The sequence below is a fragment of the Suncus etruscus genome, chromosome 8, assembly GCF_024139225.1.
Source record: "Suncus etruscus isolate mSunEtr1 chromosome 8, mSunEtr1.pri.cur, whole genome shotgun sequence".
NCBI classification, from domain to species: Eukaryota; Metazoa; Chordata; class Mammalia; order Eulipotyphla; family Soricidae; genus Suncus; species Suncus etruscus.
In genome coordinates, this window is record NC_064855.1 from 30395459 (window position 1) to 30416376 (window position 20918).

Genomic DNA, 20918 nt, shown 5'->3' on the forward strand with positions numbered 1-20918 from the left:
AGAAAATCAAATGTCTATTCATAAGTCCAAAAGGTCATACACAGCACATGTGGTTTTTGCTTTCCATCCTGAGTCTGGTGAAGGGCAGATGTGTGGCCCCTTCCAAGGGTCAGTGCAGAAAGGGGCAGAAGGCAGACCTCCTTTATTGCTGTAGGATCTCAGCTTTGTATTTCTTCAGGATGTGGTGGCCAGGCGAACTGATTTTCACCAGAAGACCAAGGAACACTTTTTTTGAGTTGACTTTGTAAAATACTACTTAATATATAACTTTAATAAATACCAAATTCAATGCAAAGTTAATTCAGTTTGCCTAAAAGAACCTACAGAAGGAGAGGACATCTAGTTGGAGATGGTCTGGAAAAGCTTAGGGAAGAGGTGATCACTCTCCTGGCCCTGAACCATTGAATGAAAGACAGATAGTTAGAAGAGAAGTGATCAACTAAGTATCAAGATCACGCATATAAGGAGAAAAAAAGTACAACACAGACTTACCAATGGGTTGAATGTCTTTATTTAGGTAGAGAATAGAGAGGAGCAGAAGCTAGTATTAAATAAAGAAGACATAATACAAGATGAAGCAATCCTTGTTTGATACCCTCTTTGATGGAGGAGAAAGTAAAACACAATTAGGATTGAGTGATTAATGGCTCAAGCAGAACAGAGACTAACTCCAGAAAGTTCCAACCAATCAGAATTGCATAAGAGGGTTATACTCTGCCCTTGATGAAGGTAAAGTGGTCACTGCTTATCTTTCCTGAGAGCTCAGGAGATCAGAGGGCATTGTTTACTCATGAACAATGTACTCTGGGGTGGCATAGGAAGACAATTGAATTCAATGGGCACATAGTGTTGTCTCAAATAAATAATGATGGGGCTGGATGGAAGTGGATGCCATCCTAGGCCACGTGGCTCCGCAACCCCCATCCAGCCAGCGGGTCCCAGGCCCAGGTGAACCACGGAATCAGACTCATCCAGAGACAGGCATCAGGAAGCATCAGCTTTATTCATGCCCTATTTACCACATGTGTGGGAAATATCATAACCTATTAAGCATTCAGCCATTCTAGGCTAGCCCTGCGTCTTAACTCCTTTCAGCCATCTTCCTTTGACCTCCATCCTGGTCAAAGACCAAAAGAGGCAAAGACCCTAAAGCCAGAGAGCCCAGCAGGGCAGCCACCTCTAATCCTCTGGCTCAAAGGCTATCTACCTTTTCCAAGACCCCTCCCAGGAATGGGCGGGGTCTTGCAGATAAGGTCACACATAATGTCTGGTTCCCAAGACCCCTCCCAGAAATGGGTGGGTCTCAGGTAGCTACACCTAAATCCAGGGTGGAGTTACAACATAGAAGAAGCTTCTTTGGAAGAAAGTAAGCTTTTAACCCAGTGTCAATGGGGCTGAAGTGATAGGTGTTTTGACAGTTTTGTGGTCCTTACAGACACAGTGTAGGTTAGGAAGCTGTCTTTTGAATAATCATTATTATTCTACCCTATAAATATGTGCTGAGCTTTCACTATGAATATAAATATGAATAAGTCATACCTAGGGCCATCAAAAAGCTAGTGGTCTAGCAGGTGAGAGATACTAAGCAAATAACCATAGCATAGTGGGAAAAACTTCAAGAATTGAACTTGGGAGGGGGGAAAGTCAATAAATGACACCCTGACTTTACAAACCAACTTAAAGATCAGGCAGATGCATAGACATGCAAACCTTTGTCACTTGGTCAGTAGAAATTGTGATACTGGGACTAGGCATCGATGATCAGCAACATTTGTTCACTCTGAATCCTGGAAGGAGATGGCACAAAATAATGGCGTGCTGTGCATGAGCACCCTCCCTGTGGGGTGCTGCCCTGGGAAACATAAGAGGAAGAAGATTCTTATAAAATTTCTTAAAGGATGCTAAGGTTTGAGAACCAAAGAAAATCTGTGTCCAAAAGTAGCATATAGACACTAGGACCCCTTTCTTCCTCAGGGGGAGCAATGCTGGGGTCAGAGAGACAATGAGGACAAGTATTCATTGCCCATCAAGTAATGTATGTGCATGCTAATGAGTATTTGTGTATATGTATGCAGTGTTGATCTTTTCTCAAAGGAGAAACAGCAGACAATGGACCAGAGATATAGAGAAAGGCAGAGATAGGGCAGGAAGGGTACCTAGAGTGCCCTTTGATCCACACTTTCAGGATGAGTGAGTGTGGTCCAAGGACATAAGAACTAAGGTAGTCATAAATTCACAAAGTCATAAATATGTGAAAAACAGTTACAAGTTGAGGAAGACATGAGAAAATGTCAGAGGCAGACATTAGTGACTATAAGGATTGGTATTCTAGGGAAAGGAGTTTACATGCTATTGGGTGGACAACAGGGTTTGAGTTTGAGTTGATTAGGCTGAACTATGATTGAATCAGAACCACATTTAGTAAGATAATGCTGAAGACAGAGAACTGGAGAGCACGTATGGGAAGGGTTAATGGGGGTGAGAATAGAAATAAAAAGGGGGTGGTTTCTGGGAAATAGTTACCACAATGCTGCATGTAACTTATTCCCATTAGATTTCCTGACTTTGCATTTCCTTTGGAGGAAATATAGGCTCAATTTCGGGAAAAATATTTCTTTTCTGGTTTAGGTTATCCTTTTAATTTTTCGCTTATTTCCAAAGCTCTATTTTTCAATCTCTGGGCACTTTTGCATGCTCAACAAAAAAAGCAGGATTTTAATTTATGTTTTCTCTTTTGTCTTCTTACAGTATCTCCCAAAATCGTAGAGATTTCTTCAGATATCTCCATTAATGAAGGGAACAATATCAGCCTCACATGCATAGCAACAGGTCGACCAGAGCCTACAGTTACCTGGAGACACATCTCCCCCAAAGGTAAGAGAATGTCCCAGTGTATTGCAAAATGAGAGAAAGTAAAATAGTTTACTGTATGGGCCAGGAGATTATGACCTAGAGCAAAGGGTTCTATGGTTTACATGACCTGATAATAGTATACTCCTGACTGTGCAATGCATGTTGATGTTCTCTCCATATTAGACATACACACACACACACACACACACACACACACACACACACACACACACACACACACACACACACACACACACACACTGAGCTTTTAAGAAATCTCCACTCCCTGGGAATGATTCCTAGTTACGTCTGGGTAAAATGCTGGCATGGTATTTCTGGTAAACTTTACTAGTTATGCTTCATGATGAGACAGTCAGCTCTGGTAGTCTTACACTGGTTGTTTGAAGAGATCAAAACAATTTCTGTATTTTAGAAGATATAAGCTGAAGATTCAGCTACATCAAAGCTTTGGATGGCCCCTGTCCTAATGGACATATGTTCTGTATCTTCAGCTTTGCAAACTGTTGGGTCATCAGTTCAAGTAATTATTTTGTAGTTTTGTGGTTGATTTCTTCTAATTCATAACCTAACAGTATCGGCCATAATTGCATAATGTATGTTTTCTGAGTGTTTTGTTGACTAGACTGTATTATTTGCAGAGATTGAAAGTTAGACCTTGTAAATTTAAGGCAAGTGCCATATGCCATGAATGTAACTTGGATGCAGAGTCCATAGCATGATTGTATTTGTTCTTTGGTATCTGTTTTGTGTTTACAGTTGTCCAGACATACTTATAACTGAACAATAAATCCCTACAGACCAATCTGCCTACTTTCTTAAAACTCCCATTATTATGAGACAAATACCCCTCCAAAGTGGATTTGCTATACAGCCAGTGATTGTTGGATGAGAAAACAGACCAACATTACCTGAAAAAAATTAGTGAGAAGTTGGTCCAGGGAGACTTTTGGAAAGTGGCATCTGAGCAGAGACATGACTAAGGAGCTTTCTTTCATTGCATTCTATTGCTGGTGGGGGAGAACTCTGTGTGAGTGTGTGTGTGTGTGTGTGTGTGTGTGTGTGTGTGTTCATTCATGCATTTACAAATATGTACACAAGTGGGAAGGTATTTGGATGGCTGAGTCCTGCTCCTATAAGGATTTAAAAGAAGCCATAGATTGGGGTGCTCCTAATTTTGCAGGTTGGTCCTCTCAATGCAGATCACATGTAGAGGACTGGCATATAGAAAACTTAGTCAAGGGGCTCTTCGAATCAGTTCTATAGAAGGGAAGCAGACAGGATGGAGAAAAAGCAGATTGAGAGACCAGCAGAGGGAGTTCCTCTTATCTGATAACAGGGATTGAGCTACAGTTGCCCTTCAGAAAGGTCCTCTGTGGAGGTGAGGGAATTCACTTCCAGCACAACAATCACTAAACTTAGACTCTCCCCAGAAGACCATGCTTTTGGGCTAGCTATGCTCTTTATGTAAACACCCCCCAGGAGTTCCCGTCAAGGGTTGTGCACAACCTTGGTCATGTCCTCGGTTCCTGAAGGGGACAGCATTTCAAAGTGTCCACATCAACAACAAAACATATTTGGGCTGGAGACATTCTCACACATGAGATCCCGATTTAAATTTCCTGCATCACATATCCCCTACACGTGGTGAGGTAGGCCCAAAGGCCTACCACTGAATTAAGAAAAACTAATAATGGATAAGATAGAATCAGCTAGTTAAAATCTATGCACAGGTCCCAGAAGGAAAATTCGTACATTGGCCATTTGCCCTATAATAGAAAGTATGTCATCATCTGTGCATTTGGCCTGGATTCTCAGGAGTGGCCCTGGGCCATGGGTCCTGGGAGCCATCACTTGTAGGGAGCCAGGGTTCAGTGAGAGCATGCACCTCTCTGCCAAGCTCTACATTTGCAGTGACCTGCCATGGGTAAGGGTATCTAGTCATGGAGGGGGCTGCAGCTGGGCACAGGCTCATTAGTGATGGAACCTAGCCCAGGCCATCCAAATGGACAGACTTGATGAGTGTGCGGATGTGCTGTTTACCACCAAGGAATGTCAAGTCCCAGATGCCTCGACACCAGAACAGCCTGTTCCTTTGAAGTCTACAAAACATCTATCAACCTGGGTGTGATGGTTTGTCTGTGTTCAAAATCTCTGGTCCTCCTACTTTGGTGCAGGGCTCCCTGTCATCTTCTGATATCTCTCTTTTCTCTCTTCCTCATCCTGGCCCTTCCCTTCTTTGTCCTTTTTCTGGTGTGTCTATGCTGTTCCTCTCTCTCTCTCTCTCTCTCTCTCTCTCTCTCTCTCTCTCTCTCTCTCTCTCTCTCTCTCTCTCTCTCTCTTTTCTCTCTCTTTCTCTCTCTCTCTCCTTTCAGCTCTCCCTCCCTTATTCCTTTTATTTCATGGTACATTTTCTGACTTTGTCTTATCCTTTTGTCCTCTTTTTATTCATTATTCTACTTCCTTTCTTTTTTTTTTTTTTTTTTTTTTTTTTTTTTTTGGGTTTTTGGGCCACACCCAGCGGTGCTCAGGGATTACTCCTGGCTATCTGCTCAGAAATAGCTCCTGGCAGGCGCGGGGGACCATATGGGACACCGGAATTCGAACCAACCACCTTTGGTCCTGAATCGGCTGCTTGCAAGGCAAACACCGCTGTGCTATCTCTCCGGGCCCATCTACTTCCTTTCTTATATAACTTCTGGAATGCTTCTGCTTCCAGTTCCTCTCCTAATTTTCTTTCCTCTCCTGCTCCTCTCAACTCCTTTTGTCTTCCTTCTGCCCTCAGATTCCCCTTCTGTTCTCCTTGCTGACATCCAGTCCTCCCTGAAACCCCTTCTCTGCTTCCAAGTCCAGAAGGTGTGACCAGCTGACACATGTCCCCAGTGTTTGTTCTTTGAGGTAGGCCAGACGCCGCTCCTAGTCCTGAGGTTTTAGCTGCTATGGAAACAGGATGGAAGGGGAAAGGAGCTGGAAAACCAAATCCACCTGTGGATGAGTATAATTTCCATGAACAACCTTTCCTTGATCCTTAGTCCAGAAAAGCTAGCCCAGATTTATTCTGATGAGACACACCAAGCAATAATTAATCACCTTGGGACCCACTAAAATGCTTCTTCCCAGTGACTGATGGAAGATCAGAGAAGTCACTGGGTCGGGGCCACGTCTGCTAGAAACCTTTAACCGTAAGACCTTCATTTCCCCCCTCAAAATAGTTCCAAATGGCAGCTTATTTTCCACCAATAATAACAGATTTGGGACTCCTTCAAGAGGGGCAGAAAGATCCAGTTCATGCCAGCAGAGGCTCCAGAGGCAGGTCTTTTGAGGTGTCTGTGTGTGTTCTGCCTTTGTGGGTACATATGCTTCAAGTTACTGAATCCATCCTGACCTAGGCAAAGTGCTTTGGCCAATCTTGAGGATGTCATCAACCTTCCTTTTTCCAATTGCATCTCTCTGTTTTGTAGGAGTCTGAAAAATATTCCATGTCCAGGCCAGGGCAAAAGCTCAAGGCCTACTGTGTGTCAGGCTCTGCATCGGTTCTGTGCCACTATAGGAATATGCCTTTCTAATCACTGATTTGAGGGTAGGGGACTTGGGGGTCCTACCCAGAAATACTCAGGGATTACTCCTGGTGATGTTCCAGGTAAACATTCCTGAACAACCAATAGAAAAATGAGGGTGAAACTGGGGTGATCAAGTATCCCACTCAGCTGGATGCATAGGCCTCCATCAATCTTCGCCTACACTAAAAATGAACCTTCCCCCAAAACAAGGCCAAATACAAATCCCCTGCAGCCCTTTTAGAGTTAGGGAGACTCTGGAAGGACCTCTGAGCCATTCATAGATATTTACTCATTTCTGATTGGGGAGTTCTTTGTTTTTCTTAGCTTTGAGTCTCTGCCTCCCAACACAATGTCCATTAACATGAAAACACGGGCCCGGAGAGATAGCACAGCGGTGCTTGAGTTGCAAGCAGCCGATCCAGGACCTAAGGTGGTTGGTTCGAATCCCGGTGTCCCATATGGTCCCCCATGCCTGCCAGGAGCTATTTCTGAGCAGACAGCCAGGAGTAACCCCAGAGCACCGCTGGGTGTGGCCCAAAAACCAAAAAAAAAAAACAAAACAAAACAAAAAAAAAAAAACAACATGAAAACACATCCAGAGTGACTTGATTCCCTGCTTCAGTCCTTCTGTTTGCCCTCCCTGGCCCTCTACCCTCTGGCTATATGGCTACTGATACCCCCAGAACAGCTCTGTTTTGATGTTTCTATAAGAGCTGGGAAAATTTTGAGGGGTGCTTACCAGGGATCCCCTTTTCCTTAAAGAAGAAACTCTTTTTGAACTTAATTTAAGTAGAGGTTGAGAAGATTCACATGTGATGTTGAAGGAGGGTCTTTCTAAACTGCCTTCAGATGCTTAATGAAACCCCCTTCCAATGGATTTATTTGACATATTACTAAAATATGCCAAATAGTCCATATTTGGCAAATATTATCCTAATATTCTGGACTATCTGCTCCTTCAGGTGCCTTGTTCTTCCCTTTCATATCTGAGCCCAAACCTCCAAAGCTTCCTGCATTTATTTTGCTTCCTGCATTTTTAAAGCCATTCTGAATGTTGTCAGGAATAATAGTCCAACTTCACATGAAGTTCTATATTGTTTATATGTTGAAATAATTATAAATAGTAACACTATTATTAAAGAATCACAACTGGCTCTGCTCATGGCTTATTACTGACTCTGTGCTCAGTGATCACGCTTAGCTGTCCTCAGGGATCTACATATGGAGTCAAGAATTGAACTGTGATCAGCAGCATACAAAGCTAGCACTTTAATACCTGTACTTTCTCCCCAGCTTTAGAAATTGACTTTAAATAAGGAACAAATACCCAATAATCTAGGTAGGAGAGAGATTGATTGTTCTTCCCTTAGATTCTTCTAAGATTGAAGGAGAAAAGTAGCCATGCTTATTGGGTACCACTCTAAGCATTTGTATTGAATTGGTGACTTACCAGACCATGTTTCATGCCCAGAAGAGTGCTGAAACCCAGTTTAGTGTCCCAGGGATATTTTCTTCTAGGTCCACGCAGTTAGTAGGATGATTTTTTTTCTTCCATCTTCCAGAGTTGAGTGTGACTGGTTCATACTGGATTCAGTGGAAACCTCTTTCCCCCTGGAGTGCTCACTGCTGCCTATCTAGCAGAACCCACTGGACATTTCCAGCTGGCCATGTTAAACAGGCTCAGTGGCATTCTGGGCCTTGTTTTGGAAAGTTTCAAGAAGCATACCTTGGTCAAGGCAAAGTAGCCCTGGGTAGAAACTCTTCTTTTTCAGTGGCCCATGCTTCCGCCATTAAAAGTCATTTTCACACTCTTATGCCCATCAGTCGTCTAGACCCTTCTTTCTAGCCAAAAGTGACCCTGAGGCACTAATTGCCATGAGAAACCTTTGCTTGAGTTCAAGCAGAGTTGGCAGATCCATGACTCCGGTGACAGCTCTGTGAATAAGTGTCAGTATCAGTGTGCCATAGGCTGCCTCAGCACCCTGCACTAATGAGAAGCTTGTCAGCATGGGTGTCCTAAGGTCCCATGGGCCAGGGATCATTTGAATGGCAGTGGGAAAAACTTCTCCTATAAAGAGCAGGTGAGTTTGGAGGGAAGAAAACAAAATAGTGCATCTTCTGGCCCACAGATGACAAGCAGCAGGAGGGGATTCAAAAAGAGAACAAAGAAGAGAGAGAAAACTTGGAGAGATCTCTCGAGCTTATTCTGGAGAATGTGCAATCGCATTGCAACTGGCAGGTCTTGGAATTAATTAATATGGGTTATAAATCTAGTCTGCAGATAGCCAAGAGGAGACTAGGTGATTAAATCTCCAGTCATGGAAAATTTAAAAACTGGGAGCAGCCTTAGTCCTCAGTATGAGGGCCCTTGGACAGGCCTTAGGCTCTATCTTTGAGCAATCTCTGGTGCCTGTTTTCCCCTGAAGAGGTTAGATGGCACCTACCCATTGATTCAGACCAGAAGTGGGCCTGCAAGCAGGTGGCACTCTTGACTGCTCTCCCTGTATCTTACAGACAGGGTACAGTTAGGATAGTTCTATAGCCCTCTCTGTCTGGTGCCTGGAGGTTACTTTCACATAGGTTTGGTCCTTTGGGGCCTTTATCTCTCAGGAGGCATCCTTTTCCATAATGAACACCATCTGAGAGAACTTGTGTGTGTTTGGAGGGTAGAAACTCTTTCTGAAAGTGGCTTTGAGGCCAGACCTAACTGGATTCTCCCCAAGACCCACACACAAACTAAATCTCAATTTTTTTTTTAAATTATGGAACGCTTCATGAATTTGCATGTCATCCTTGCACAGGGGCCATGCTAATCTTCTCTGTGTCGTTCCAATTTAGTATATGTGCTGCTGAAGCGATCACTAAATCTTAATTCTTCTACAGACCTACAGCCAATAAAATCTGAATCCTCCAAGACCCATGCCCAACTAGACCTGAGTCTTCCTCCAAGACCAGGGCACAGCTAAATATGGATCCTCCTCAAGATCTGGGCTCAACTGGATCTAAATCCTACTCCATGTTGCAGGCCCAACTGGATTTGATTGCTCCCTAAACTTAGGCCCAACTAGATTTGACTCCTCCCTACATTTGGACCCAACTGGATTTCAATCCTCTCTTAGTCTAAATGGAGTTGAATTCTTCTTCCTCTGGTACCCACTAGCTAGGTGTCCCTGTAGCAGTGAATGATGGTTGTAAGAGGTATTTATCTCTTCATATTTCTGCTTCCAGGGTTACTTAGAGACTTTTCATTTGTTCTGCCTATTATAAACACTCTGACATCTTGCAACCATGGCACTCTGAGCCTCTGTGTCCACACACACACAAGCGCGCACACACACACACACACACACACACACACACACACACACACACACAGACACACGCACCCATTGAGGGAATCTGCTTATTTTCAGAATATGCTCACATGTTTTGGTTTGAAAACCTTTGAAGTTCTTTCCAGACATTGGGCAACTTCCCTTCTTTTGAGACCCTATAGCCCCTGGAGGCAAGTGTCTGCATTCCTGGTGATTCTTAGGATGCCCATTGCCCTAGGCCCTCCTGCTTTCTCAGGGAGTTGGGAGACTGAGGGATACCCTTTTTATGGTTGAATATAAAATATTGAATGCTGTAAACTCAGTAATTATTTTTATCCTTTTAATTTATTGATTGATTTTGATTTGGGGTTATACCCAGCAGTGCTCAGAATTTACTCCTGGCCTTATGCTCAGGGATTAATCTCAGTAATCTCAGGGGAGTATATGGGATGCCAGGGAGCAACCAGCATTGATTTGGGGCAAGGAAAATGCCTTAATCCCTTTACTTTCTCTCCCTCTCTGGCCCATTATCTCCTTTGATAAATGATGTGTTTCTAGTAAATTACTGAAAACAAAACTTGACTTTAGTGTAGGATAAAGCACCAGAGTTTTAGCTCTCTACATAATTTTCATTTGAGAGCATATCATGTTTCTAAATAAATGGAAAGAAGTTTGGTGGCAGGGCAGTGTTTGGGCCACACACAACTTTGCTTTAGATTTGCTCTTGTCTCTGTATTACAGGATCCCTCTTCGCAGTACTCAGTACACAGTACTAGGTTGGTTATATGCAAATCAAGCATTCTACCTCTGTACTATCTCCACCGCTCTAAATACACTGAAATTTTAAGACAAGTCTCTTTGCTTCAGGTCAACCTCCAACATCCCAACTAGAATATTCTTCTGCAGAGTGAAGATAAATAGGCCTGTTCAGTATGGACATGGAGACAACTCAATGTGGTCCTGGATGAACAATGCAGGTTTCCTTAGAGTGCACTGTATATGCCCTGTTATGTCACCTTCTATCCTCTGTGTGTAACTCTTCCTTCCTCTCCACTCCCACCACTCAGATGAGAACCCAAGGGGAGGGCATTTAAATTCTTCTCTCTACAAAGGTTGAATCCTCTTAAAAGCTCCAACACAGTAGATTGCCAGGATAGGGAGATATTTAAAAGAGCTTAATCAGCACCCCTCTCACCCCCACCATTTTCTAATTAACATAGGTGCTTGATTAAAATTCCCCGAACAGCTCAAGTAGCTGTCCCAGGAGGGCTCAGTAATTGCTATTGCAAAATATATTACAGTGGTCATTGATGGTGGGAGAAAAAAAATTGCATCATAATGGGAAGTGGCAGATCTCCTGTCCCAAAGAGCAGCAGAGCATATGGTATGAGGTCCAGCATAGACTGAGAAAGCAATTTATTATGATAAAGAGATACCTGGGGTACAACCTCAGGCATGAAGCAAAGTGATCCAGAAACTTGTCATGCATAAGATTTCAGCACAGACCAAGCTTGGAAGGAAGCAAGCCCAGGAAGACATGTACATCTCTCTTTAAGTCAGTATTCTCTATAACTACAAAATTACAGTGAAATGGATACAGTTAGGGCAAATTTGCCAATGTCAATACGAGCTTTTGTAAATTTAATATTTATGATCTGGTTTTGAGCAATAGATTAGAGCTGTGCAACTTCCTACTTCAAAGAAGAGAAAAATCATAAAAAGACTAGTGGGAAATTAATGAGTTCAATGTGCTTGAATTGAGAACATATGAAAGCAAGTCTCCATCTCAAAAGCAAGGGCAGGAGTGCAGACCACAGACGTTGTTTGTGGTTTTACCCAATTATTTTAAAATCTTTAAAAACGTTGTAAAATCTGATGTCTGCAGAAGCCAGATATTGCAAACGCCTTCTTCCCCACAATCTCCTGAGTCTAGGGCTATTTATACCCAGACTTGGTGACCATTATCAGCCACAATTGTCTGTATAGAACAAAAAGAAAACATAAAAGCAAGGAGATTGGCTCATCTGCCCCACAGATGCCCACCAGTACTGGCTCTATCAGATGCTAAGGTGGGAGTTTCGGGGGAAGCCCCCACTGTCCCAAGGCAAGAATTTACCTCTGAAAAGTACCCAAAGAAAGGTCCAGAAAGACCTCTACGTGGCCTCCATACTCACTTCAACTGCAAAAATCCCCTTGCCATCACACCCTTCTAAAGGTCTTGTACAGGCTTTTAGAACTCTGTCTTACATACAACCTCAAATTGCCAAGCAAGCTAAGGTCACTAACACTGCAAAGGGGACCTCTGATGGGTCCTGGAATATTGATTTATCTTGTATTGATGCTTTTTTTTTTTTGGTTTTTGGGTCACATCCAGTGGCACTCAGGGGTTACTCCTGGCTCCGTGCTCGGAAGTCACTCCTGGCAGGTTTGGGGACCATATGGGATGCTGGGACTTGAACCCGGGTCCGTCTTGTGTTGGCCGCATGTAAGGCAAATGTCTTGCCACTGTGCTATTGCTCCAGCCCCTGAGTGATGATTTTTCTAAAGAGTTGAGTTACTACCAAAATATCCTCCAGCCCATTAGAACACTAACATTTCGGACACTTTGAAGCATAATACATTCTTGCTGACACATGCAAACTAGAGAATTAGTGTGGGATCTGATTAACCACTGAATGATACAGATCTATCCACTCACCTCTTTCATCAACAAGCGCTCAGAGGGAGTAGAGAAGTGGGCTGGGGTCCAGCTCTATTTCTTCAAGCCTCCAAAGGAGCTGCATTTGTGGGTCAGTGCTCTGGTCGAGCCCCCCCCACTTCCCACCGACAAGGCCAATGAAGGGTGGGTAAGAGTCTCTTCCAGACCATAGCCCTTAAGGCTGGACTCAGGAAGAGGAAGTAAGACTGCAAGCCACAGACCACTCGCAGGCAAGTATTGTCTGAGCAAGAGACTTTGTTTATTGAAGGTAGGGACAGGGATTTTAAAGGCAAGCTTTAGGCAGGAAATGAATGTGGGTAATACAGCTTTACATTGCTTAGGCATTACAGCAACTGGAAAGTATGTGAAGACTTCAGTCACCAGGTACATGGCATCATTAATTGAGATGGCATGCAAGGATAGTGGTTACAATGCTCATGGCATCATTAAATCAGATGGTATGTATATATAGTGGTTGCAATGCTTATGGCACTATTAACCTAGATAGTTTGTAAGGCCAGATTGGGTTGTTTTGGCCTGGATGACGTTCTCTTCAGCTTATCCTGCACTCATAAGAGCAGGGATAACAAGTCTCTGAACAGATACATTCTTTTATATTTAAGGCTAGCTTGCAGAAATCCCCTTATTTCTCATCTTCTTTACGTCACATTTCTGAAAGTAGATGGCGCCAGGGATGAAATTCGGTCTCCTGTATGCATGGTCTGGAGTCAGCCCTTTGAATAATCTTTCTGGTGTTTCATCCTTTCATTAGAAGATCAGTGAAAATTTTAGAAATCATTCATACAATGCTATGGAAGAAATGTATTCTTTAACAATATTTATAAGATCACTGTTACACAATCTGGGCGAACCATGTATTGAGGGACCAAAAATCACATATTCTCAGACTGACAAAAGAATTTTTGTTTTTGTTTTTGGGCCACATTAAACAGAATTCAGGGGTTACTCCTGTCTCTGTGTTCAGAAATTACTTCTGGCAGGCATGGGAATATGGAATGTTGGGGTTTGAACATGGGTTGACAATGCATAGGCTTCCAATTGCTCTATACATAATAATTCTCAAAAACTGCCCTGGAGCAGCATCAGGGATGATATTAACCCCAGTTTTAGTGTGAGTCCCTAAATCTTGCCTAAATTTCAGTGTATCATGCCATATTCTCAACTAGGAGAGTCATTGCTAGAGAATATATGCTAGTCACTCTGCCTAAGTGACATGCTAGGGTATTTTCACAAGTGCTCCTAATGAATTGGCTTCAATTTCATTCTAACCACCAATACACAAAAATTAGAGGCAAGCACTGCTACTTCATAACCAAAGGGGGGGGTGGAATACATCTAAGTCTTTTGCCTTCATAGTCTGTATTCTTAAAAGTTATGAGGCTTCCTGCTGGTTTTTTGTAGTTTGCTTTGTTTTGCTTTGTTTTGTGTCCATGTTTGGTGGTGCTCAGGTGTTACTCATGACTTTGTGCTAAGAAATTGATCCTGGCAAATTGGGGGACTATATGGTATTGCAGAGGTTGAACCCGGGTCAGTCACGTGGAAGGCAAATCCCCTACCTGATGTGATAGCACTCTGGCCCCCACTTGCTGGTTTTCATCCATGGCTGCTTGCATGTTTCTGTGGTTTTCCCATTGTTTCCTGCCTTCTTCCAGGTCAAGCTGATGGTCCCTGGTTGGGGGGGGGTGTTCACATTTCACATTTCGATAGCATTTTTGGCCAGTTCATTCACACTCTTGGCCACTCAGAGACCAGGTCATGCCTTGTGATAGTTTCAGCCTCTTTCTCCTCAAAAAACCTCTTATTGAATATTGGCATGAGGCTTCTCTGAGCTAAGGATATGGCCCCAGTAGGGAGAAATGACCTCTCTTACATACTTAGATGTGTCCCCTTCCATGAAAAGCCCTTAATTTGCTCCACGCTCTCTGCCTCCTTGAACTGTGACTCTGGGCAGACATCCAGCTGTCCTCTGACTTGACATAGTTTTGTTTAAAACATTATCATTTCCTCACCATGTTTTTTATAAAAAAAAAAAAAAAAAAAAAAAAAAAAAAAACAAACTATGCTTTTCATTCTCAGTCTTCATTCTCATGCTTCCTATGTGGGCTGAATTTTTATATGATCTACTCTTCTTCATTTCACTCCATGCCTTGTGGTTAGCATTGGGGATTTCATTATCTGGGTGGCATAAAATGCTTTGCCAATGGGAGCAGAACAACATTTCATTCCTCTAAGACCAAAGCTACAGATTCCTACCAGCTTAGCTTTGCAGGACACCCACTCCTTCACTTTCAGTGCTTACTTCTCCTGCACTGCCAGCCACTTCTTTCCTTGGAAACAGAAGTCAAGGATTGCTGCCATTTCTTCACAGGGAGACAGTCTGGACCATGAATTTCTCCCCAAAATGACTATATTCCTCTGTGCTTATGCCCATTTTTCTGGCTAGGAAGCACACCCCTTTTGTTCGTTGATCAGAAAGTAAAACAGCAAGAGTTCGAACTTGGTTATTCCCCTATTTCTCCTTCTGACTCAGTCCAGCTCCCAAAAAAGGAGGTGCAATGCTTTGCCACTAATGGAATGGTGCACTTGATTCCTTTGAATTGCACTTGACTAGTTCTCTGCATGATAGTGAAAAACAAATGTCTCCTCTCTGCCTCATCTTTCACTCCATTAATTGGTTTGTTCCATCATGTGTTCTCAAACTTAAAAAGGCTTCAAGAAGAGATATGGATTTCCATTCTAGAAAATAATCTAAATAGAGAAGGTTATGTGAATTTTGCCCTCCAAGAAATCTCATTCATAGACAATTCACTGTTCAATGATTCTTTGCCTTACTCAAAAACTAACTTAATCCCCCCTCTGAATTAGAGGCTACAGTCTTGAACATTGGAGACATGAGCAGAGACAAAAAAAAAAAAACCCACAATATTCTTTTTTTCCTCATGGAGTTTTTATTTTAGTGTCAAAAACAAAATAATAAACCCAGAAATAATTAAACTATAGAAAATACCCAGAAGTGGAGAATGCTGATATGAACCCCAGTAGTTCCAGTGAGAGACAGTTAACTCAAATTTTAGCTGGAGATTGTATGGTAATGGAAAAAATGTTATTTCAACTTGACCCAGGTCAAGGAGAGTGCTCTTGAGGGGAATGACATGTCAAGGTCATGGTGACAAGTAATGATGAGAACAGAAACATAGACGAGCTTAGTATCATGGCATGCCTTTAATTACCAGACTCTATGGTAGATTTCACATGAGATGGGAAGAATATAAGGGCTAATCTAGGAATAACTCTTCAATTTCTCTTTCCTACCCCCTAATTATCACTTGTTTGGAGGGTCCACAGGTTTTCAGTCTGCCTTAAATCTTATGCACCAGCAAGTGATATGTTAGGGAAGAGCTAAGTTCCATTTGTTTCCACCTATCAATCCAGTGGCATGACCCCCTTTTCTGCAAGAATGATTTTTTTCACTTTTTTTTATTTAAACAAATTTACTACATACATGATTGTGTTTGGGTTTCAGTCATGTAAAGAACAATACCCATCATCAGTGCAACATTCTCATCACCAATGTCCCAAATCTCCCTCCACCCCACCCAACCCCCGCCTGTACTCTAGACAGGTTTTCTATTTCCCTCAAACATTCTCATTATTAGGATAGCTCAAAACGTAGTTATTTCTCTAACTAAACTCATCCCTGTTTGTGGTGAGCTTCATGAGGTGAGCTGTAACTTCCACCTCTTTTCTCTTTTGTGTCTGAAATTTATTATTGCAAGAATGTCTTTCATTTTTCTTAAAACCATAGATGAATGAGACCATTCTGCGTCTTTCTCTCTCTCTCTCTCTCTGACTTATTTCACTCAGCATAATAGATTCCATGGACATCCATGTATAGGAAAATTTCATGACTTCATCTCTTCTGACGGCTACATAATATTCCATTGTGTATATGTACCACAGTTTCTTTAGCCATTCATCTGTTGAAGGGTATCTTGGCTGTTTTCAGAGTCTTGCTATGGTAAATAGTGCTGCAATGAATATGAGTAAGGAAGGGATTTTTCTATTCTATTTTTGTGTTCCTAGGGTATATTCCTAGGAGTGGTATAGCTGGGTCGTATGGGAGCTCGATTTCCAGTTTTTGGAGGAATCTCCATATTGCTTTCCATAAAGGTTGAACTAGATGGCATTCCCACCAGCAGTGGATAAGAGTTCCTTTCTCTCCACATACCCACCAACACTGCTTGTTCTCATTCTTTGTGATGTGTGCCAATCTCTGGGGTGTGAGGTGGTACCTCATAGTTGTTTTGATTTGCATCTCCCTGATGACTAGTGATGTGGAGCATTTTTTCATTTGTCTTTTGGCCATTTGTATTTCTTCTTTGTCAAAGTGTCTGTCCATTTCTTCTCCCCATTTTTTGATGGGATTAAATGTTTGTTTCTTGTAAAGTTCTGTAAGTGCCTTGTATATTTTGGAGATTAGCCCCTTATCTGATGGGTATTGGGTGAATAGTTTCTCCCACTCAGTGAGGGGCTCTTGTTTTCTGGGCACTATTCCTTTTGAGGTGCAGAAGCCTCTCAGTTTAATATATTCCCATCTGTTAATCTCTGCTTTCACTTGCTTGGAGAGTGCAGTTTCTTCTTTGAAGATGCCTTTAGTCTCAATGTCCTGGAGTGCTTTACCTATATGTTGTTCTATATATCTTATGGTTTCAGGTCTGATATTGAGGTCTTTCATCTATTTGGATTTAACCTTCTTACATGATGTTAGCTGGGGGTCTAAGTTCAATTTTTTGAAACTGGCTAGCCAGTTGTGCCAACACCACTTGTCGAAGAGGCTTTCTTTGCCCAATTTAGGACTTCTTGCTCCTTTATCAAAAATTAGGTGATTGTATGTCTGGGGAACATTCTCTGAGTATTCAAGCCTATTCCACTGATCTGAAGGCCTGTCTTTATTCCAATACCATGCTGTTTTGACAACTATTGCTTTGTAGTATAGTTTAAAATTGAGGAAAGTTATTTCTCCCATGTTCTTTTTCCCAATGATTGCTTTAGCTATTCTAGGGGGTTTATTGTTCCAAATGAATTTCAAAAATGCCTGATCCACTTCTTTGAAGAATGTCATGGGTATCATTAGAGGGATGGAATTAAATCTGTACAATGCTTTGGGAAGTATTGCCATTTTAATGATGTTAATCCTGCCAATCTATGCGCAGGGTATGTGTTTCCTTTTCTGCGTGTCCTCTTTTATTTCTTGGAGCAGAGTTTTATAGTTTTCTTTGTATAGGTCCTTCACATTTTTAGTCAAGTTGATTCCAAGATATTTGAGTTTCTGAGGCACTATTGTGAATGGGGTTGTTTTCTTAATGTCCATTTCTTCCTTATTAAAATTGGTATATAGAAAGGCCATTGATTTTTGTGTGTTAATTTTGTAACCTGCCACCTTGCTATATGAGTTTATTGTTTCTAGAATCTTTTTGGTAGAGTCTTTGGGGTTTTTCTAAGTAGAGTATCATGTGATCTGCAAACAGTGAGAGCTTGACTTCTTCCTTTCCTATCTGGATTTTTTTTTTTTTTTGCCTAATCGCAATAGCGAGTACTTCCAGTGCTATGTTGAATAGGAGTGGTGAGAGAGGACAGCTTTGATTTGTGCCAGAATTTAGAGGAAAGGCTTTCAGTTTTTCTCCACTGAGGACAATATTTGCCTCTGGCTTGTGTTAGATGGCCTTAACTATATTGAGAAAGGTTCCTTCCATTCACATCTTGCTGAGAGTTTTTATCAAGAATGGGTGTTGGACCTTATCAAATGCTTTCTTTGCGTCTATTGATATGATCATGTTATTTCTATTTTTCTTTTCGTTGATGTTATGTATTATGTTGATAGATTTACGGGTGTTAAGCCATCCTTGCATTCCTGGGATGAAACCTCCTTGATCGTAGTGGATGATCTTCTTAATGAGGCATTGAATCCTATTTGCCAGGATTTTGTTGAGGATCCTTGCATCTGTATTCATCAGGGATATTGGTCTGTAATTTTCTTTTTTGGTAGCATCTCTGTCTGGTTTAGGTATCAAGGTGAAAGTTATTTGTAAGTGTTCCTGTTTTTTCAATTTCATGAGAGAGTCTTGTCAGGATTGGTAGAAGTTCCTCTTGAAAGGTTTGAAAGAATTCATTAGTAAATCCATCTGGGCCTGGACTTTTATTTTTGGGCATACATTTGATTACTGTCTTAATTTCCTCAATAGTGATGGGTGTGTTTAGATATGCGACATCCTCTTCATTCAACCATGGAAGTTTATAAGTGTCCAAAAATTTATCCATTTCTTCCAGGTTTTTATTTTTAGTGGCATAGAGTTTCTCAAAGTAGTTTCTGATTACCCTTTGGATCTCTACCATATCAGTAGTGATATCTCCTTTTTCATTCCTAATAAGAGTTATCAAGTTTCTCTCTCTCTCTTTCTTTGTTAGTTTTGCCAGTGGTCTATCAATCTTTTTTAATTTTTCAAAGAACCAACTTCTGCTTTCGTTGATCTTTCGGATTGTTTTTTGGTTTTCCACTTCATTGATTTCTGCTCTTAGCTTTGTTATTTCCTTCTGTCTCCCTATTTTTGGGTCCTTTTGTTGAGTACTCTCTAATTCTATGAGCTGCGTCATTAAGCTATTCGGGTATGCCCCTTCTTCTTTTCTGATGTGGTCTTGCAAAGCTATAAATTTTCCTCTGAGTACCACTTTTGCTGTGTCCCATAGGTTCTGATAGTTTGTGTCTCCATTGTCATTTGTTTTTAGGAAGGTTTTGATTTTCTCTTTGATTTCATCTCGGACCCACTGGTTATTCAGTATTAGGCTGTTTAACTTCCAGGTATTAAAATTTTTCTTCTGTGTCCCTTTGTAGTTCACATATAATTTCAGGGCCTTGTGGTCAGCGAAGGTAGCCTGCAAAATTTCTATTCTCTTGATATTATGGAGGTATGTTTTATGTGCTAGCATGGAGTCTATCCTGGAGAATGTCCCATGTACATTAGAGAAGAATGTGTATCCAGACTTCTGGGGGTGGAGTGTCCTGTATATATCTACTAGGCCTCTTTTTCCATTTATCTTTTCAGGTCTAGCATATTCTTGTTGGGTTTCAGTCTGGTTGACCTGTCAAGTGTTGACAATGCCGTGTTGAGGTCTCCCACACTTATTGTGTTGTTATTGATATTATTTTTCAGATTTCTCAACAATTTTATTAAATATTTTGCTGGCCCCTCATTCGGTGCATATATGTTTAGGAGATTGATTTCTTCCTGCTGTACATATCCCTTGATTAATACAAAATGTTCATCTTTTTCCCTTACAACTTTCCTAAGTATAAAATCTGCATCATCTGATATTAGTATGGCCACTCCAGCTTTTTTATGGGTGTTATTTGCTTGGATGATTTTCCTCCAGCCTTTTCTTTTGAGTCTATATTTGTTCTGACTATTCAGGTGCATTTCTTGTAGGCAGCAGAAGGTTGGATTGAGTTTTTTGATCCATTTAGCCATTCTGTGTCTCTTAACTGGTGCATTTAGTCCATTGACATTGAGAGAAAGAATTGTCCTGGGAGTTAGTGCCATCTTTATATCAAAGTTTGGTGTTTCTGTTGGTCAGTCTTGTCTTTAAGTAGGCCATTCAGTTTTTCTTTTAAGAATGGTCTTGAGTTCATAAAGTTTCTGAGCTGTTGTTTCTCTGTGAAACTATGTGTTGTTCCTTCAAACCTAAAAGTGAATTTTGCTGGGTGCAATATTCTAGGCGAAGCATTTATTTCATTGAGTTTTGTCACTATGTTCCACTACTGCCTTCTGGCCTGAGTGTCTCTGGTGACAGGTCTGCAGTAAATCTCAAGGATGCTCCCTTGAATGTAGTTTCTCTTTTCGATCTTGCTGCTTTCAGAATTCCTTCTATCTGTGGGATTCATCATTGTGACTAGGATGTGTCTTGGGGTGTTTTTTCTGGGGTCTCTTTTAGTTGGTACTCTTCGGGCATGAAGGATTTGATCGCATGTATTCATTAGCTCTGGTAGTTTCCCTTTAATGATGTTCTTCACCGTTGATTCTTCCTGGAGATTTTCTTCCTGGGTCTCTTGGACTCCTATGATTCTTAAGTTGTTTCTGTTGAGCTTATCATAGACTTTTATTTTCATCTGTTCCCATTCTTTGAGTAATTTTTCCATTGTTTGATCATTTGCTTTAAGGCTTTTTTTCCAGTTTCTTCTGTTGTATGGAATTGTTATTTATCTCATCTTCCAGTGTAGTGATTCTATCCTCAGCTGCTGTTAACCCATGAGAAAGCTCAACCATGTTTTTCTTCAATTCATCTACTGAGTTTTTCAGACCTGTTATTTGACCTGAAATTTCAGTTTGGAATTTTCTGATTTCTATCTTCATATTCTGTTGATTCTTATTAGTGTTCTCTTCTATACTTTCTTTGAGTTCT

At 41.4% G+C, this 20918-nt stretch overlaps 1 protein-coding gene and 1 non-coding gene across 4 annotated transcripts in view; one reads left to right on the forward strand and one right to left on the reverse strand.

Annotated features, from left to right (window-relative positions):
* Positions 1-20918, forward strand: part of NTM (neurotrimin) — a 1165251-nt gene that overhangs the window by 981363 nt on the left and 162970 nt on the right. For all 3 annotated transcript variants that reach the window (XM_049778282.1, XM_049778281.1, XM_049778283.1), the window contains one exon: positions 2749-2874. In XM_049778282.1, the coding sequence (XP_049634239.1) occupies positions 2749-2874 (126 nt within the window). The remainder of the gene's footprint in view (positions 1-2748; positions 2875-20918) is intronic.
* Positions 9188-9293, reverse strand: LOC126017049 (U6 spliceosomal RNA). Its single transcript, XR_007498725.1, has one exon. It is a non-coding gene; the product is annotated as a U6 spliceosomal RNA (small nuclear RNA).